Source organism: Sebastes umbrosus, chromosome 22 (assembly GCF_015220745.1).
Source record: "Sebastes umbrosus isolate fSebUmb1 chromosome 22, fSebUmb1.pri, whole genome shotgun sequence".
Classification (NCBI taxonomy): Eukaryota; Metazoa; Chordata; class Actinopteri; order Perciformes; family Sebastidae; genus Sebastes; species Sebastes umbrosus.
The window spans coordinates 18528544-18547733 of record NC_051290.1 but is presented as its reverse complement, the minus strand read 5'-3'; the positions used below and the strand labels follow the sequence as shown (position 1 = coordinate 18547733).

Genomic DNA, 19190 nt, shown 5'->3' with positions numbered 1-19190 from the left:
TCAATGTTAGCATGCTGACGTACGCATTCAGCTCAAAGCGCTGCTGTGCCTTTACAGAGCCGCTAGCATGGCTCTAGATTCTTAGTCTTGTTTGTTGACTCTACCTCTTAGAGTCACCAAAGTCAGAAATATTAAGAGTTTAAGTTTGATACTTTCAGAACAACCAACATGTTTGTGTGTGTTTGTGTACACAGTTTGTGTACAGTTTACAGAGTCTGCCCTACATTAGTCTGCCCTACATTATACCTTACCTTCTCTCTCACATACGTAGGAGGCATCAGAGCAGCAGAGTACATGTGGCCGTCAGGAAGCAGGTCAACGGAGTGGGTGCAAATTGACACTTGATTGCAGTGGTTAGCTGTTCCGTTTCTGAATTGGACTGCCGTCACACAGTTCATGAATTGAATTGCGCGTGGGTGGCACAGTTGGCGGAAAAGGACGGAAAGGGAAATGATGTGGGCCTGAACGTGAATCTGACCTTCAGACCTTCACCATAATCCTGAGGATCTTCCCCCGAAGTCGGTCTGAATCTGCCAAATAAGCAGTCGCAGGATCAACTCTGAAGAGGCAATCACTTTTTTTCAAAGGTTATATGACGGGATGGGAAATAACTTTCACATGAAAGCAGGAGGTTTTCTCATTTTTCTTGTGAAGACTGAATCAGTATTGCAAGTACAAATTCTCACTTTAAATATAATGTATGATGGATTTATCCAGAGGGTGTGAGGGTCAAACTGGCATTCCTCTTTCTGTTTATTGTTTATTTCCTCTTTTGGCTACAAATATGACTGCCAGCCTTTGCATTATATATCAGAGGGATTAAATTATTATTGAGTTAAACTAGAATGTCTTTTGGGACTACAAGAAAGCCTGAAATAATAATAATTTCAGTTATCATCTGCTGATTTGAAGACGTGTTTCAGCTACAGTGGATGAATTAAATAATGTTACCACAGGAATATCCTTCTTTCATTAATCTGTTTACGAAGTGGCTCGTCAGCATTAGTAGGTAGAAGAGACAGACGGTGCTCACACATGATTGCTTGTGCATAATTTAAATATATAATGACCAGCCACTGGCATCGTGAGCTCTCAGCCTTTACTCAGTCGTGGACGCAGCATGGTTTTCTCCTGCCCTCCCCAGCGGGAGATGTAGTTAAAAGGCAGCTAGTAAGGAATAATGGTTATCCACAGCATGTGCTCTCTCGCCTTCCTCCCATCTCTCCCTCCCTCTGTGAGGAGAGATCTGCCGAAAAGGGTGGCAGTACCACTCTCCCATGCAGCTTCTCACTGGCTCCCTTATCGAGCACGCTCAACTGGTACAAAGTAGCTTCTGCAGAGCAGAGATCAGATAGCAAGGTCTCACTTCAGAGCGGGAAAATAGAGGAAGGGAGGGGGCTGCGGAGCGTGCGCGTCAAAATTCAAAACTGTTTTTTACTCCCACTCCTATTCCTCTTGGTTCTGCCCACCTAGCCGGGGTGAATATAAAGGGAAGTTTGCATCGGAGGCTTCATTTTTTCACGTGAGGCTTCCCAGCATCTCTTTGTTTTGTTTTTTCACTCTCAAGCCAGACCTAGTGTGGGAGTGGAAGTGTGTGAAATCTAGCAGGACTTCCAGATCGCTTGGCGAGAAAAGTCTGGAGGGCATCATGGGAGCTTTAATGGTCATCTTCTCTCTTCAGCCGAAACAAAGACGCAAGACAACAGGTAGGCTTGATGGGAACGTGAGGAGACGGTTTAATTTACGTGTTAACAGCTAAACTAATTGCCGAAGAAGAAAGATAATTGCCTGTCTGCATGAAAAGATGTTGGTCTTTCTTTATGTTGAGCTTCAGCCTGTGAAATTATTGTTAAAATACTCACACAGATAAATTGCGCGTTCTGTGTTTGATATTGTCCTGCACCAGTCTGTGTGCGTTTTGGACTTAGATGTCCAGAAAGTTCCCCATTACTCTGCTGTTTTCTCTATAATCCCATCTGAATTCATGTTTCCACACCAGCAGTCCATGAAATTGACCTGAAATCGGCCACGTTTTGGTAAACATTTCAGTCTGAACTCCACAAACTTGCTCGACTTTTTCCATTTGCTTTTCCCCCAACATTGATTTTACAGTGGCAGCACACACACACACACACACACACACAGACACACACACAGCACGCCACATTGATTCTCTGCCAACGCAGACGCACAAGCTTATGTTACATCTCTGTCTCCCTGCGATAACGTGCCGATCAGCATCACCGTCACAGCTTGTCACTGTAACAAAAGACGAGGAAGTCCGGTCTTTATTAAAGAACAATGAAATATTTAGTGGGTGGCCGGCGGACAGTAACTGTTAGAGACAGACACAATGGATGACACTTAAAGTACAGTAAGTCATATCTCACTGGGGTATTGGGAGAGAGCTTGAAAGCAAAATAAGTGAGGGGCTCTTTGTAACTCTCTCAAGCAATAGATCAAAGTGCGGGCACTTTGTGTGCACTGTAAGCCGTTTTCACAGGAACCTAGAAAAGAGAACATGGGATCCAGAAGCACACACAGTCTTACAGTATACACATCTACTTTACCACATTACCATGCTTAATTGGAGATGGACCTATGTATTGTTTTCAGCTATTAGTCAAGCAGATAAAGGAACATTTTGAGCATAGAGGATAACACAGCAGTTGGTTGATGACTAACACAAAAAAACAAAACAAATGTACTGTAGCTACGCCTGTCAAGCTTTCTGTTCTCACAGACTGCAGTTTACAGTGACGAGAGTGACAGACTAAACCATCAAAATTCATTGTCATCTTTGAAGAATAATGTTTCAGACAGAGGAAGACAAAAGCAGGCTTTTCTAGCTGGCGACGTTGGATGAAATGACAACTGTTGCCAACAGATTTTATCAGCTCTAGCCAGCTAATAAGCTAACTTATACTCCATGAGTTGTTTGAAAATGCTGTCTTCAGCTGACTTTTAACATGAATCCTGTAAAAAATCGGACTGATTTTCATTCTAACATAACCCGGTTTGCGAGAGATTTACACTTTATTGTTCATATTTTCAAGCGGTAGGTTTCACTTTTAACATTATGAGAGAAAAAGCAATTAGGATGAGGACTGAACAATGACTTTGGTGAAGGTAATGCTATCTCATTGTATAAATAGCTTTTTTGTACACAGCCTGTAGTTCCAAGCTATGATTGGGCAATCACTGTTTGGGGGAGGGGTTTAGTGAAGGCTCAGTTAGTTGATTAAATTATTAAATAATAGATTAGTTAGCTGTAGAGCTGCAACGATTACTCCATTGATTAGTTTTCAACTATTAAGTTAATCGCCAACTATTTTGATGATCGATTAATCGCTTTAAGTATTTTTTTTTTTAAGAACAAAGTCATGACTCCTCTATGACAGTAAACTGAATATCTTTGAGTTGTGGACAAAACAAGAATTGAGGGACGTAATCTTGGTCTTTGAGAAACACTGATTGACATTTTTAACCCTTTTCTGATATTTTATAGACCAAACAACTAATCGATTAATCGAGAAAATAATCAACAGATTATTCGGCAATGAAAATAGTCATTATTTATTTGCAGCCTTAATCTGAATATTACAAATTTGGTTCTGGGAAATTTTAGTTATTTTACACAATTTTCAAACATTTTCTACATCAAACAATTAGCTGTGGATTAATCAACAGATAATTAATTCAATTACCAAACAATAAAGCCAACCATTTGCTGGTTCCAGTTTCTCAAATAGTACAATTGCTGCTTTTCTCTTTTTTTGTATCATTGTAAGGTGAATATCTTTGAGTTTTGAGCTGCAATTTGAGTTTGATTCTTTGATCAATCAATCTATTAATTAAGGAAAGTATACAAAAATGTATTGATAATGAAAATAATTGTTAGTAGAGACATATTAGTTGTTGCATTTCAGAAATGATAACACTCCTCTTACTACTACTTCTCCTATCCTCAAAGAAGGTCAAAATAAAATGAGTTTATTAAGGAAATCCAGCTCAAAAGTCTTTTTAATTGAGATTTCTATAAAATATTTTGCAAAATCATGTAACATACTGATTCACATTATGTAGTGCTCTTTAGATGAGGACAAAAGAATTAAACATGCACCGTCTGAGAGACCTTAGTGCTACTCCACTACCCACTCTAATACCTTCCATTAATTTTCATAGGCGCACTCATCTACATGACAAGAGATGGTGTTCCAATAAGCACCCATAAACTCTGCCCTCCAACTCATTTTGAAAACTCGAGTGTTCCCACAGCGCTCCAAATGTCCGAAGGATAAGAGACACGCCAGCGCCATTATGGTGCTGCTCGCTGATGTGTTTGGCCTTGTCGTGCTTTCTGTCAATATCATTTGAAATGTCTTGCCTGTTTGCGTTGCCGGGAGCTGTTATGAGTAGAGTTTGTGTAGGAGTGAGATAGGTACACTCAGAAGCAGAGCTGTGCGAATGGAAACAACAAAACATTAACTGTGACTCAGGCTACCAACTGGGAGAGTAAAGAACACAAAACGCAGATGAAATTTGTTCAACAAAGCCGGTTTCCCAGAGTAAAAGCACCATTGGTTATTGAGCTGAACTGATAAGTAACATAAACAAAGTTGAGATATGCTGAGGTTTGCTTTCTTGAGCTAATTCCTCGTGACATTAACACAAGGGGTGTTGGAGATGTCCAGCGCGGTTCTTGTTGCTGGCCCCGTCTTCCTCCATGCCTTCTGGTGTTTACAGAACTGAGTGGAGACTTTGGCCGACCACAGGGAGAGCAGCTGTCATTTTTAGGGGTAGCCAATGCCACCAATCAACACGATCGCTCGCTCATAGCCAAATCTGATCACATGAAAACACATTCCATACTCTTTAAATAAGCAATCTCTGAGATTTAGATTCCCTAGCTGAATATAATGGCAGCAAAAAGAATGTATTGAAACTCAAGTCCGCTTTCTCTGTAGCTCCAGCCGACACCATATTGTAAACAAGTTTAATTTCTTTCAGGCAAAATCTTTGACTAATGCATGTCCCCTTTAGTCTCAAAAAAACTAATAGTTTTAACAGTATAAATTGTATTCATAGACAGTCTCTTAGTCAAAGACACATAATCACTGTGAAATGAACCATATGTCCAAACCTCTTCAAATTGTTCTCATTAAAATTTTCCAACCCATCTGTCACATGCAGCATTTTACGCAGAACTACTCATCTTGTTCAGAAGCGCCGGGTGGATGTCACAATGTGACAGAGATTTGAGGGAACATTTGGTATGCACATGGTTCCTTAGCACTCTCATCTCACCTCAAGTGCAAGTGTATTGATCCATATCACAGGATGAACTGCAAGCCAATGAGAAGTCCTCTAAGGATTCTGGTAAATGCCCAGTGGTCGTTTATATAGGGTACATGATATTCAGAAGCTAATTGTCCTTTATGAATTGCTCTGAGGAGCTGTTCACTGCAGCACTTTCCAACATGGTTCTGATATAAGGCTTACCTTGCATTTTAAAAAAATTATCTTGAAATGAAATAGATTTCTTCTCCCAACAGTTTGAAAATGTCACTGATTTTGTGAAGCCACATGCCGTGTAAAAGACATCAGATATTCATATTTATGATATGCAAATGTACAAAGGCTACTCTTATATGAGGAAATGAGGAAGGGTCACTTATACAGCTCCCACTTCCCTCTGGGTTTCTTTTTCCCCTCTTTGTTATCAGTAACATGTAATCTCAGCTCTTTTCAAAGTCACTGTGTCATTATACTGTACTGTTTTTTCAGTTTTCTAAATTAGCATTTAAATTGAAAAGAGGAGCTGCATCAGTTGGCTTTTGGGCTGCGAGCTTGTTTTGGGTTTTCCCGTCGCGGCGTGGCACTCAAGTGCAGCAGTTTTGTTCTGTGAAATTAATCACTCCGCTCCCACAGGCCACGGTGACCGGTATTAAGAGGGCTCACTTAGAACTGGATTAATGACCAGCATCCTGCTCGGAGAAGCTCCGCAGGTGCAGAAAAAAGTGGGCTCAGCCGTGTACAGGCGGTGATGTGGCTCACAGTGGGTCATGGCAGCGCATACTGACATCTGCAGAGCAGACACAGATACTTAGTGCCCCCCGAGGGTGCAGCCCTGGTTCGCTTTAACACCTCCTTCACCACCATAATGTAGGCAGTTTCGGTCTGTAGAACGTTTCTGTCATTGACCTTCATCAGGCAGTAATTTGACAATGTGAGACGACACATCCTTATGCTAAAGCTACAGGCTGTATATATGTAAAAATACAAATGAAAATAGAAGAAATCATCATTTATCATTAGATAGACAATGCAAAATAAGTATAAGTACAATAACCAGTCCAAGCCTAAGCCTTCATAACCATTTGTTTTTCCTCATAACCTTGAAGAAAAACACATCATACATCTATTAATGAAGACAAGGAAAATACTAGGGGAATATGAGTAATAGTCTAGTATTACCCAGAATATCAAGTCCATTTTTTCAAGTCAACCTTTAAGTAAACTAGCACAGTGCCCGTTCGGATCGCGTGCCCGCCCGCAGCGGGCCGATTGCTTAGCCACCAGAAATGCTGCTTGCAGCGTTCTTTAGAAACGCAGCACGGCTGCTTGCACCTGCCAAGTGTGAAGGTGATAGGATGAACGGTTCTAGAGATATGCAAAGGTCAGTCATACATACATACCTTCCTTTATAGTTCGATAATGCTGCTACAGCGCCATTTATTGGTCAATGGCACCAAATTGGTCATGGACACTCAGACATCATATCAACACATGTCCACCAAATGTAATCACAATAGCACAAAGTGTCCAGGAGATATGGCATTTTTTCAGCTGTGCGTGTGTTGTATGGATAGATTTGCCTGGACCCACAAAATCCAGGAACATTTATTTTTAATTTCTGAGACTTATTGTTAAAAAGTTAGAGTCCAAAACATAAAGTTCATTGTTATAGTGTCAACATCTTGCCAAATTGCACCATATTTGACTCTGCACTCCCTTCGGTCCCCGGCAATACGCCTGCCAAGGGTGAAGCAGATCGAGACAAGCAGTTCTCGAGATATGCGAAGGACATACAGAAAGACATACAGAGATTCCTTGCTTTATAGTTAGATAGTGTAATGTGCCACAACATGGCCAATATTGTAATGCACTAATAACAAAAACAATAGTGGAAGCAATTGCTTCACATTTAGTTGTATTGACAGTATTTAAACTGCTCTCTTCTGGAGCAGTTTTGACCCATTAATCAGCCAGTTTCTTCCACCTGGTTCAGAGGTTTGAGTTGTTGGTTCTGGCAGTTTCCACTTGATGGCAGCAAAATCCAACAAACAAGCTTCTTGCAGTAAGAAGAATTGAAAAAAACAGTAGAGCATTTTAATGGCTGATTGACGGAAATGCACTGCATTTCAAACCCATGTTGAAATTATGATAATTAAATGTAGGAAGCAGGATAATAAATGTGAGTCCTGTCATGTTGTCATTTATCAAAGCTCTTTCAGATTATCTGAAATACTTATTTTTGCAAGAGTTCACTCTTCATGTCTCCTGTCGTTCATAGCAGAACCCTGAATGCCCTTTAATATTGTTAAAAACAAAGAGCGAGTTTGATTTTATTGCTTGTGAGTACTTTGTATAAGGTCATATTCTCTTTCCGTTGCACCACGATCCATTGCTGGGAATTTAACAAGACCCAAATCACATTAATTTACAATTAACCATATTATCTGAAGGTTACAGGCCACTGAGGCCCTCTTGTGTAATTTCTCCAAACAAATGGAGGACATTAATTTGTTTAAACGCCTTGCGCTCGGTCCGGAGATGGGAATTCAATTGTAACTTGATTTAAGTAAATGTAAGGAAACAGATTTTTCCTTCCATTGTGTTTATTCATTTAAGTTAAGAGGAGGTTTTACCTGCATGCCTACCAATCACAGTTGCAATCACTTTGAGGTAAATAGGCCTAAATATAGGGAGGACAAAGAGGGCTAATCCCTTATTGTGAGTAGGAATTGTACACAAACAGAAAATTCCCGTTGATTTGATGCTTCACTCTAATAGTGCAGACACTAGACGGTCAGCACTGGTGGTTTAGTCTCCAGAGACTCCAGGACTGAATAGTGTAAAGAAAGGAATTGCTTTCAGCTGCAGGCTGAGTTTTAGTGCATCAATAAGTTGAATATATTAAATGGTAAGGCTGGCAATACTATATATTTTTATTATTGTCAACAACTCCAATGAAAAGACCAAAACCAAGAATGCGTTAGCTCATCTCTCAATACTTTCCAACTTACTCACTTTGTCTATGGCTGTCAAACCCAGTTCTTTCGTACTTTAGATGTAGATCTTTATAATTGGCTCATATACATATATACTTTCATTTTTAAAGAAGGCGGAATCATTTCCTAAAACAGCTGGGCACTGTTGTTTTTAAGCTAATGTTACTTAAACAGGAGGGAATGGTGCATTTGGGACTACTTTCAGCGGTGGATTGATAGAAATTGGTGCTGTAGTGCAGTTTTAACCAAACTTTTTTTTTTCTGGGGCCGACTTTTTCAAAATGACAAACCATTGTGACCCAATTCATAATTTTCAAAAACGTATTCATAAATCGGGAGAAGAGTGAGCGCAAATGAGCAGTCCTGACCATTTTTACAGTCATTTCTGCATCACTTCATATTATCTTGAATCGGTAAACCAGTCATTTCAAAGAGATATACATTCGATATATCCCAACTTTTGTTTAATGCACCAGGGTGTCAAGGTTCAACATTCTTTTTTTTTTTTCACTTGCCCGATTGGGCAAGTGGGTCAGAGATCTGCTTCCCCAAAGTCATTTTTTACTTAACCCTACACAAAATGTTTTATTTATTAGCGGTTATCAAATAACAACAAAGACCAAACTTAATTTCCATGTTTAAACTTTATTTAAGTAAATGAACCCAACTAAACTCCTGTTTCCAGGATCATTTAAATGCTCGCTTGCACTTAAGCTCATAAACTTTACCCGCCACCTTTTTTTTGCGAGTGCCCGATCGGTACTGCGCATGTGCAACTCTCAACAGAGATGAGAAGGAGACGATGTGGCTAACTCCTTAGCTACTTCCATCATCAGCTCAAGTGTTTATCGGGCAAGTGAGTTGCTGGATTTACTAGCCGTCGTGGCATTTTACTTGCAAGCGGGCAATCCTTATTGTTGAGCCCTGCATGTTATTGAAAACATTTACTTTATAGATGAGACAAAATAAATGCATTTAGGTGGAGTTAACAGTTTTTTTCCTCTCATCAGTAAAATAAACAGAATGCACACTAGCCTTTCATATTGGATTCATGTTATAAGTAGGCTACAATACGTACATTCAGGCTTCCTCATGTGGTGCAAAGACGTACTGCAGATATAAATCTTAAAAGACTATGGAAGAAATTCTGCAAATTTATTTGGCGACCATAAAATCTCCTGCGACCCAGCCTTTCGGACTGACTGCTCTAGATTTACAGCAACAGGTGAATGTATGTGGCATTGGGTAAAAAAAAAAAAAACTACAGTGCCCATGCTCATGGTATTGAAGGAACATATCACCCAGTGCAACAGTATGGATCATTTTGAAGACAGAGAATAAGAGATATCAGGCTTTGGCTGAACAGGCAATACTTGTTAATAAGATAATTTCATTGTTGTTTTGTGGTCGTTTAATGAGATTTGCTCACAATAATAAAAATAAAAATATATCATCAGTCTTACCCTTTAAAAAGAAATGAAAGTCATCAAGGAACAATCAGCAAAGCAATACGGCATCCAGTTTTGTTTTCAAATATCAATATGTAATAAACTCTTAGCCACAACATTGTTTGTGTATTATCATCATAATTATCACAAATCCCAATGGGCATCATAACAACTTATTTTATACCCTGCTCAACTTCTAACCTGGTGTATTTGTCATGCAGCAGATTGTCAGTTACCAGGTGGTGCAGACGTTCTCTACCACCAACAGTAAAGTGCGTGTTCCCAGCTTTAACCAACACACAACAATGCTCCGCACTGGCAATTACCTTCATCACCAATCACACACTGATTGATACAGCATACTGTGTGCTGATGATATGCACAAACCTTGATTATTTTCATTACCATTATTAGCCAAGGGCCTTGATTACGCCCTATATGCAAAGTTGTGTGGTGATTGGAGAGCAGATGTCAGAAAGTACAGGAAGTTTCTTTGAGATTAGGTCATGTTCCAGTATTAGTGTTGAGTAGAAACACATGTCGGAAACAAAAGCAAAAAGGAAGTTCAAATTAAAACACACCTGGAAGTTCCATTTCCTTTCTGTCTTTTGCCTGCCAGACTTCTATCACACCTTCTTATCACCTTTCCAGCCCGTGTTCTGTGGAGCTTCCTACGCACTTGCCTGCCCTGTCATGTCCAGAGACAGAGCACACACTCTTGGGGCTCGGGAGGGAGCTATATTTGGCTCCTGCTCAGCTGCCACAAATAAAGAAAAGTAACTGATAGTGGGCTAAATGAGCCGCCCAATAGCATGCACAGAGCAGAGGTTGTTTCCATGGTAAATCGCCGGCTGTCCTAACAATTCCCTTTGAGCTGACGGGCTGTGATGATGAATGGAGGATCATCTTACTGTGTTTTTGTATTAGGCTGTGGTGGATATTGCACTGCATGAAAGAAATATCTTGCTTTTTTTGGGCTCTTTTTGAAAATTTGATAAAAGCCTTAAGCTCCTTTCATCTGCTTTTTGGCAGCCAGATGTTATAGTTTATGTGGCACATTTTAGAAACACATCCAAGTCACGCTGTAAAACATGGGAATGTCTGTTTTAGTATGTATAGGATGTGATGCAGTGAAGGAAATGGGCATATATTTCATGGATTTAAAAGATGGACTGATCATTTTATTTGTTGACATGTTAATATACCCTATCATGTTTGGAAAAATACAAAACTACTAGTATTATATATTTACTGAGAGAATCAGGATGAATGCTTTTCCTTTGTCTCCAGCAGCCACCTGCTGCTGACCGCAAGCACATTTCAACTCGCAACCTCCGAGTCCTTTGTTCTCTGCCGTGTTGTCTTTCTCTCTGACCTCTCCCTTGTCATCCCTCCCTTAAGGTTTGGTGCTTTATTTTGAGTCCAGGTGACGGCGAGGTCATACAAGCAGGTTATTTCTCGAGCTGACATTTTGCACCTATCAGTCCACCCACAGCTTCTTTGCTGAGCCACAGCTCAGCCGTGCCCGTTATTAGTTCCTTAACGGGCACGGCAATATTCCTTACAATATTGAAAAGGTGGGAACTATTGGACATCTTTTGGCTTAGGGAGGAACGGCGTGGTGTTCTTTCTGTCAGTGACAGCAATTGTGCTCTGATTTGCCACTATTGTTCAGACAAAAAGCGGTGTTTGTGATACGCTGTGTCTTTTGTTCTCTTGGGACCATAGAGATGATTAGGGGGTTATTATATCTTCACAGGTTGTCTGGCATTTCTGAAGTATTTTGCAAGCACTTTGTCCTAAAGTATAGATTTGTTTCATTATTATGGAAAACAATAACAAGGATAGGAAAGAGAGAAAAGCTATACAGAAAGACCAGTCCAGAATTTAATTAAGACATTTCAAGACATAGAAATGAATCTGAAAAAGTTTTGTCTGTTTAAGAAGACTAAGAGTCTACAGCCATGTTAGTAGCTCTGTAAGGCTGTGAGCTAAATGTCAGCATGCAAACATGCTGATGTTGAGCTATAACGATGATTTAGGTTATTAGATGTTTAGGTGTAATGTTTATCATGTTGACCATCATAGAGCTGCGACAATTAATCGTTTAGTTGTTGTTAAGTAGCTTTTGAATTAATCGCCAACTATTTTGATAATTGGTTTGAGTAATTTTTCAAGAAAAAACATATATATATATTCTCTGATTCCAGCTTCTTAAATGCGAATATTTTCTGGTTTCTTTACTCCTCTATGACAGTAAACATAATATCTTTGAGTTGTGGACAAAACAAGACATTTGAGGATATCATTTGGGGATTTTTGGGGAACACTGTTGGACATTTTTCACCCTTTTCTGATATTTTATAGACCAAACAACTAATCGATTAATTGAGAAAATAATCAACAGATTAGTCGACTATGAAAATGATTGTTTGTTGCAGCCTTACACCATCCTAATTGATAATTAGCACTCACCGCAAAGTTCAGCTGATGGGATTAGTTTCACAGGATATGTATAAACTATTTGAAATGATGATGGTGCTAGAAGAAAGGTTCCTGAAGGTAACATGAATGTGTGAACTAAATTTCACGGCAGTCCATTGAACAGTTGAGATATTTCTGTACCAAAAATATCCTGATAAAAAACTTTTATTTTGGCTAAAATATATAAACGTTAGTGTATCTAGAATTACAGTGTGGTGAATAATTATTTTCTGGACTTTGGTGCTTTTGACCTTTGCACACACCCAAACAGTACTCGGTATGCCACAGCAACTGATGGATCACAACCAACTCTCATTCTCCTTTTGTTTTTAGCATTGTGTCTGTCATATCTCTTCCTCTTTGTCACCTTGATCCGGTTCATCCCTCCTCTTCACTCTTTCCACATTGCCTCTATTTTCCATTCTCTCCTCACGCCCCCTCATCTTTATCCTTGCTACTCCATCTCTCTCCCCCCCCCCCCCCCCCCCTCCTTCCTCTCTCTTCCACACACTTCTTTTCTACCTCCCTCCCTGACTTGTACCGGTCTCTCATCAGACCCAGAGATTCAGGGCTTTTAAGTGGAGTTTAATGGCCTGCAGACAGTGCTGCACGCTGGGCTCTGTGTCTCTGGCCATGGGCAAGCTGTGACCTGTCCGACATGTTCACTATGAACTTGGAGGGACTGGAAATGATTGCTGTGCTGGTGCTTGTGGTCCTCTTTGTCAAGGTGCTGGAGCGGTTTGGTTTGTTGGAAGCCGGCTATGACGGTAAGGAAACAGCAAACTCCTTTCACGTTTGGAAGGGATGTTTTTTTTCCCTCTTTTAGTAGTAATCAACCACTTGTTGTTGCCCAAGTACTTTGTTGGGACTGTATACTGACTGTGAGCTTGTCTGAAGCATCTGCAGAGGAGGTTATCATCTGTTGATTTTTAAATATGTGTTAAGATAAAGTGCCTCTCAAGATGTTTAGTCATGATTCAGGGCTCCCATCTGTTGCTCTCATCTTTGTCTTTTCTGGGTTATCATATGATAATTTTGACTAAAAAAAACACTACAAGCTTTACTCCTTTTGTAAATATCCTGAAAAGATACATCATACTACAAGCTTTACATAAGCATTAGAAATGGATAAGTTTATCAAAATGTCAGAGATGTGATATTCACACATTGTACGGTCAACTTTCAGTCTGTCACTCATCAAACTGAAGCCTCTGTAGCTGTCCTTCATGCTACTTTAATTTAATAAGTTGCATCTCTGCATGATTCACCTGACACCTGATATTATAATCTGATATTATGCTTTTAATCTTTTGTTTTTGACTTTTCACTGCATCTCAATTTCATTTCAAGCTTTCATTTTACATCAAATAGTCTTTGTAGCATCTTTGCTTCCACTTTGATGGTTAGTTTATTACATCTGAATTCAACTAGATTGGATGTGAAAGCGTGCATCATCTGTGGGTTGGCTAACTTGTTTATCTAAATGAGAGTGAGACAGTTGAGGACTGAATGTAATTCTGCACAACCTGGATCTTAACCAGTGAAAGCTGGACAGTGCCATGATGGCATTTGCTTTTGTCTTGTTACCTCAGAATGAAAAGGGCAAAATGAAAATAAGATTGTGTGTTGTCCCTTCAGAAATGATCTGTTTCAAACTGTGAGAAAGCGAGTGTTACTGAGTTACTTGTAAAGGAAGAGTGAAGAAGTTTGTCTCGTTTTATTGATGAAAAGTTTGCACGAAGTTATGTTACTCTTATGTAGTAATGCAGTGATTTATGTTCACATATTGATAGCAGTTAATGTGAAAGACAACTTCTGCTTGGTGATGTAACTTTGTTTTAGTTTTCTATTTCTTTTCCATGTTTTCCATGTAGCGTAGAGAACAATGGTTGAGCCTGTGCCCACTGGAGATTTGTCAAGGTGGCGTACGATAAGATGCCGAATCGCTCTCGAAAGTGTGAATCTAATATTCAGTCGTCGGGTCTCTCTGGCACTGAAGACCACCTGTTATTTATACGCTCTACTTACTGTACAGGCTGCCAAGCTGTTTGCCTTATGGCTGGGCTTCACAAGTGAGACACAAACAAACATCTTGCAAACAGCCTGCGTAAAAGAAGTTATTTAGAGTTGAAATATTTGCGTAGTTTACGTTTATTTCTAATATTTACTCAATGTAAGTTTGTTTTCTTCCAAGCTGTGCTTCCTTATTGGTTTTTACTGTCATGATGTAATTCTGTTTTCTTGGTTTAAAATCCCAAACAATGTTTTTGTATAAACAAACAACAATCACATTCACACCTGGGATTGTGAAAATCCCACTAAAGCCACTTTCCTTCATTTTAGTCCCCATACTGTTTGTGTGAGGAGAAACCGAGATATGGAGTTTGTTTATGCTGGTGGAGGTCTGAAATACATGAATCCCGACATATTTTTGAATAATGAATGGTGTTTTAAAAGATTAAAGATTTCCGATTTGAAAAGAATGTATTTTAGTTCAATAGATAGAGGTGGCAAATGATTTACTATGCCAAAAAAAATCAATCATGAGAAAAAAAAAATCTTGATTAAATCCTTAATTGCCCTCACAGTACATTAAAAATATTACAAATATTCTGATAGATGTCTGGCATTTGGGGATTGTGCATACTAATTAATAAATCAGTCCATTTATAATCACCATTTTTGATTAAACACGCAGACTATTTTATGAATGAATATGTCAAGTGCTTATTTTAATTATTGATAAATTGAACTGGAACTAAGAGGAAAATGCTTAATCATTGTAATCACTTTGATAGAGTTTACTCAAAAGTTCTAACAAAATTGATGCGGCAGGGCATCCATGTGCCCGCTTATTTAAAGTGAAATTTAGCGATTTTAATCTTGTAGTCTGTCTGTTAAGCTACAGTATGTCTGTATTTGTAGAAGCCTTTTCAAATGAACCCAATTTTGTCTAAGGAAATCATATTGTTCTGCTTATAGTGAGGTTTTGCCTATTTTTAATTGTGCCTACAGTACCCAGAATTCATTGTGAGCACTGGACTCTCAAACTGTAAGCATGTAGAGCCATTTATATGACAGAACATATTCAAATTTAGTCTGACACAGAGAAAGAAAAAAATGTATAGAGCTGCTCATTACTCTGTGGTACTCTCCCACTTGATGGCTTTTGGTTAAAAATAGCCTTGCGATACAGCCGGACACAAACGCCTCTTTTCAGCCTCTCTTTAGTGGCGTGACAGTGGTGTGTTACCGACACGCGGGGACGCGACAGCTGACAAGGGCAGCCTTTGATACAGCAGTTTTTTTGCAAATTATTCCCCTGCTGAAGGTGTGGCTTTCACCAGCCAGGGAGGGATGTAACAAATGTTTCCAATTACAACTGGACAAAAGAAGCACCGTGCAGATTGTCACTTAGAATTTCAACTCAAATTATAGGGCAAGGGGAATGATTTCTTTTACTTTTTGTTTTTTGTTCACTACAAAAAGTGTGGATGCTGTTCGAGAGCCAATTACTGCATCGTCACCATTTGATCTGTAATTGTACTTTAGTCCACTTTAAGCAAATATTTGGTAGAACAGAGCAATGCTTGTATCCATCTAGGGCTGCCCCTTCTCAGTCGATTAGTCGACTGATCGGCCGTTGCGGTCTTAGTCGACTAAGATTTCTTTAGTCGATTAGTCATTCTTTATGCTTTTTTCTTCCTGAATGACTTATTTCTAAGAAACTTATGAGCACATCTCTTATAGACACAAGATTTAAAGTGGTGCTTTTGTGTGATTCTTTGTGGGAAAACCGTCATCAACATCAACTAATCGGTTTATTAGTTGACGTTAAGAATGTCTTCGGTCAAGGACAGCCCTACATCCAACTGTCAAAGGCAGTACACTCTCCATACGATCATCCTCACCTGTCACTCCACTGAGTCGAGACACCTGGGCCCCATATATTGTGTTTGTGCAGGTAGACCTCCATTACGTACTGTATATCTTTAGACTGTCACACTTTATCCGCCCATTGTTCCAGGTTTTATGCTAAATCCTTGCTGAAGCGACCGGGCTGTGTTTAGGGATCAGGCTATACATTCTGTGATCCTTTGGATGTATTTATCTCAGTGTTTGCATGGCACATTGGTGTGATACAAAGCTGCGATTCAACATGTATTCTCGTTACGAAGTTGAGAACTGTGCGTGAACAAGAATATAAATGCATCCAGACTGCTCAGGGGAAACGTATGAGATGATTTGAACAAAGGCCTAAGCTGTGCAAGGCTTTAACAATACTCTCAATTTCCACATTCCTGTTTATCACAAAAAGCACATGGTTTGGATGCATAGAGGAGCCTAATATTCCCCAGTGTGAATGAACAATGGAGGAAAAATGAGTTTGCATCATAATAGTATTTGCTGAGACGATGTCTTAATGCATATGGTGCTTTACAACACATGGTTTCTTAAGTAAGAGTAAGAGACAAATACGGTACTGTCGCTGAAAGGAAATGAAGGGGCTTAATCTTTGGCACGCCGGCTGCCATGGCGTGGCTTTTAGACATGTGTTTTGATAATGTGTTTTTTTTATTACATCTGTTACTTTTATGGAAAATGAAACAACATATTATAATAGTTTGGTGAGCCAGAGAACGTGACAAAATAACAAAACATGAGGCTGGGAGCCTTTCTTCTATCATAACATCAAAAATTGATATATCTTCCATTATTTGCACAAACAATACCAGCATGAACAGTGTCGAAGTATATTAAAAGCTCATCAGCATAAGCTCATAAATATGTTAAATGTGCTGTTTTTTGAGCTAAAGGGCTGATTTTTCAAGTTTGGGATGAAGAAAAGCTAATATGTTTTGGTTCTCAGCAGTAGTGCTGCCCATTTAACATTTGCATTACATTCAAGTACATGTGAGAGTGAGCAGATGTGCCAGCAGAGGGAACCAAAGCTTACTGTCAGTCTCAACCAGTCACACCAGCTGCTAGTCTGGTATTGAAGTGGAGACCTGTGTCTAGCAAAGCTGAGGGTTTTCCCCCACTTTTTTTTTTACAATTACTATAACAGCATGAATAAATAAATTACTAAATAAACAGTTGATGAATCAGTTTAAATGTCCAAATCCTACGAATGGTTTCACCTCGCTCTGACATTTACTTTTAGCCATTCAATCAATTTACCAAATAATGTTTCCTGTTGTGTAATTCATCTGTTTAAGAGAATATTGATTTGATTTAAAGGGCATCTATGGCTCAGGAGATAAAGCGGGTCCTCCTTTAATCACAAGGTTGGTGGTTCGATCCCCACGATACAATATTATCATGATACTTAAGTCACGATACGATGTTATTGCGATTTAATTTTTTTGCGATATGCTGAATACTGCGATATATTACCTTTTTACATCTGCAAATTATGCAGTTTGTCAACATCTGTTTTATCAAATAAGATACAGTTTCAGATATCTTGAGGTGAGAGGTCAAGGGACCCCTTTTGAAAATGGCCATGCCAGTTTTTGGGAGACAGAATCGCTGCCAGGCCAGTCGGATTGTTAAGAGGTTAATAGTTTATATAGTCGATACTTTGATACTTCTGTATCGATAAAATATTGGCAAGCAAAATATCGCGATACTATGCTTTATTGACTTTTATCCCCCACCCCTAGAACCCAAGCACTTTATCCGGTAAGGTAGAAAGGCGCTATATAAATGCAGTCCACTCATCGTTTACAAAGTGCTTTACAACCAGATAGAAATCCAACAACATAATACTGTACACATTAAAAATGCATAAACTGTAGTGACATTAACTTGCAGAAAGAATAACTGCAGGAGTAAATGAGGCAGGCATCTTAAAGCAACTACGGGCAAAAGATCAATCTCTGTTCAGCACAGTGAAAAAAGCATGTCCCATCCTAATTGCTTGCTTTTTATAAATATTTGTAAGCTGAGACTGAAGCACGCTTGTGATCTTCCTTGCTGCTTTGACATGCTTTCACAGGCCTTTTGGAGGTTAAGGATAATATACCCTGCTTCAGTACAAAAGGTTAAAGCTAATTTGGTGACAGTTACAGTATACACTTCAGCAGTCATTAGTGTCTGAAATATAGAAATAGGAAGGAATCGGAGAAGCCAGTGGTTGAATAGAGCAATCTTGGCACTGGTCTTTTATGAAATAAAATATTTCCTCTACTGAGTTAGAAATCACACCCATCTGTCTCTTTTTTAATATTTGTACTATAATTCCTATACATGTTATCATTACTAATGTGCTCTTTATTGCCTCCTTTTGACGTTCTAAACAAATCAGTTGTATATTATTCAGTGAAGGACTATTAAAAACTCTACAATTTATTATACATTTTGATAATAGCTCGGAGTCTAAGACAGGTATTACAGGCATAATGGTGTGCCTCATGGCTTTCCACTGGATTAAACACTGTTAGTGGTGTTTCCAGAGGCATTAGCCGTACTCTATCATCAATCACAGCAATGACACGGGAGCTACTAGTCACTGATTTTCAGAATCCACATGTACGGTGCTGTAATTAGCTTCATGCTCTCTCCGCAGGCAGCCGTGTAAAAGGGCAGATTGTTTTCTGCCTTGATTGAAAAACACTTGAGTTGGAAGTGTTGAGTTGTATACAGTAACGCATTGCTGATTATGGAACCTGTACAATCAGTAGCCTACTGTTTGAGCTACCTCGCTTTGCATTTCACAAAGTTGTTTTTTTTTTGAGGCCACTGAATACATAAGCTAATAAATAAGCCAACAGACTTTATATCATTAGTAGAAGTATTAGACCTCTTGTCTGGATCTCACCTTGTGTCTGCTGGCCTGGAAATGCTCTCCAAACATCCCATCTCTTTCAGCATGAGCTCTTTTAATTGCAGTAAGGATTTCTGACTCACAAATTGGTTTTACAATCCTTACAAGCAACTGGTCCAAATAGCAAGAGCTGTT

The 19190-nt window shown here is 39.2% G+C and overlaps 1 protein-coding gene across 7 annotated transcripts in view; it reads left to right on the top strand.

Moving 5' to 3' along the window:
* The window catches only part of kcnip4 (Kv channel interacting protein 4), a 147310-nt gene that overhangs the window by 85476 nt on the left and 42644 nt on the right, over positions 1-19190 (top strand). Inside the window, exon 1 of one of the 7 annotated variants that reach the window (XM_037758362.1) lies at positions 1223-1706. The exons of the other annotated variants lie outside the window; for them this stretch is intronic. Coding sequence (XP_037614290.1) covers positions 1649-1706 — 58 coding nt within the window. The 5' untranslated portion in view covers positions 1223-1648. Of the gene's footprint in view, positions 1-1222; positions 1707-19190 lie in introns of those variants that run through there. 7 annotated transcript variants of the gene reach the window in all.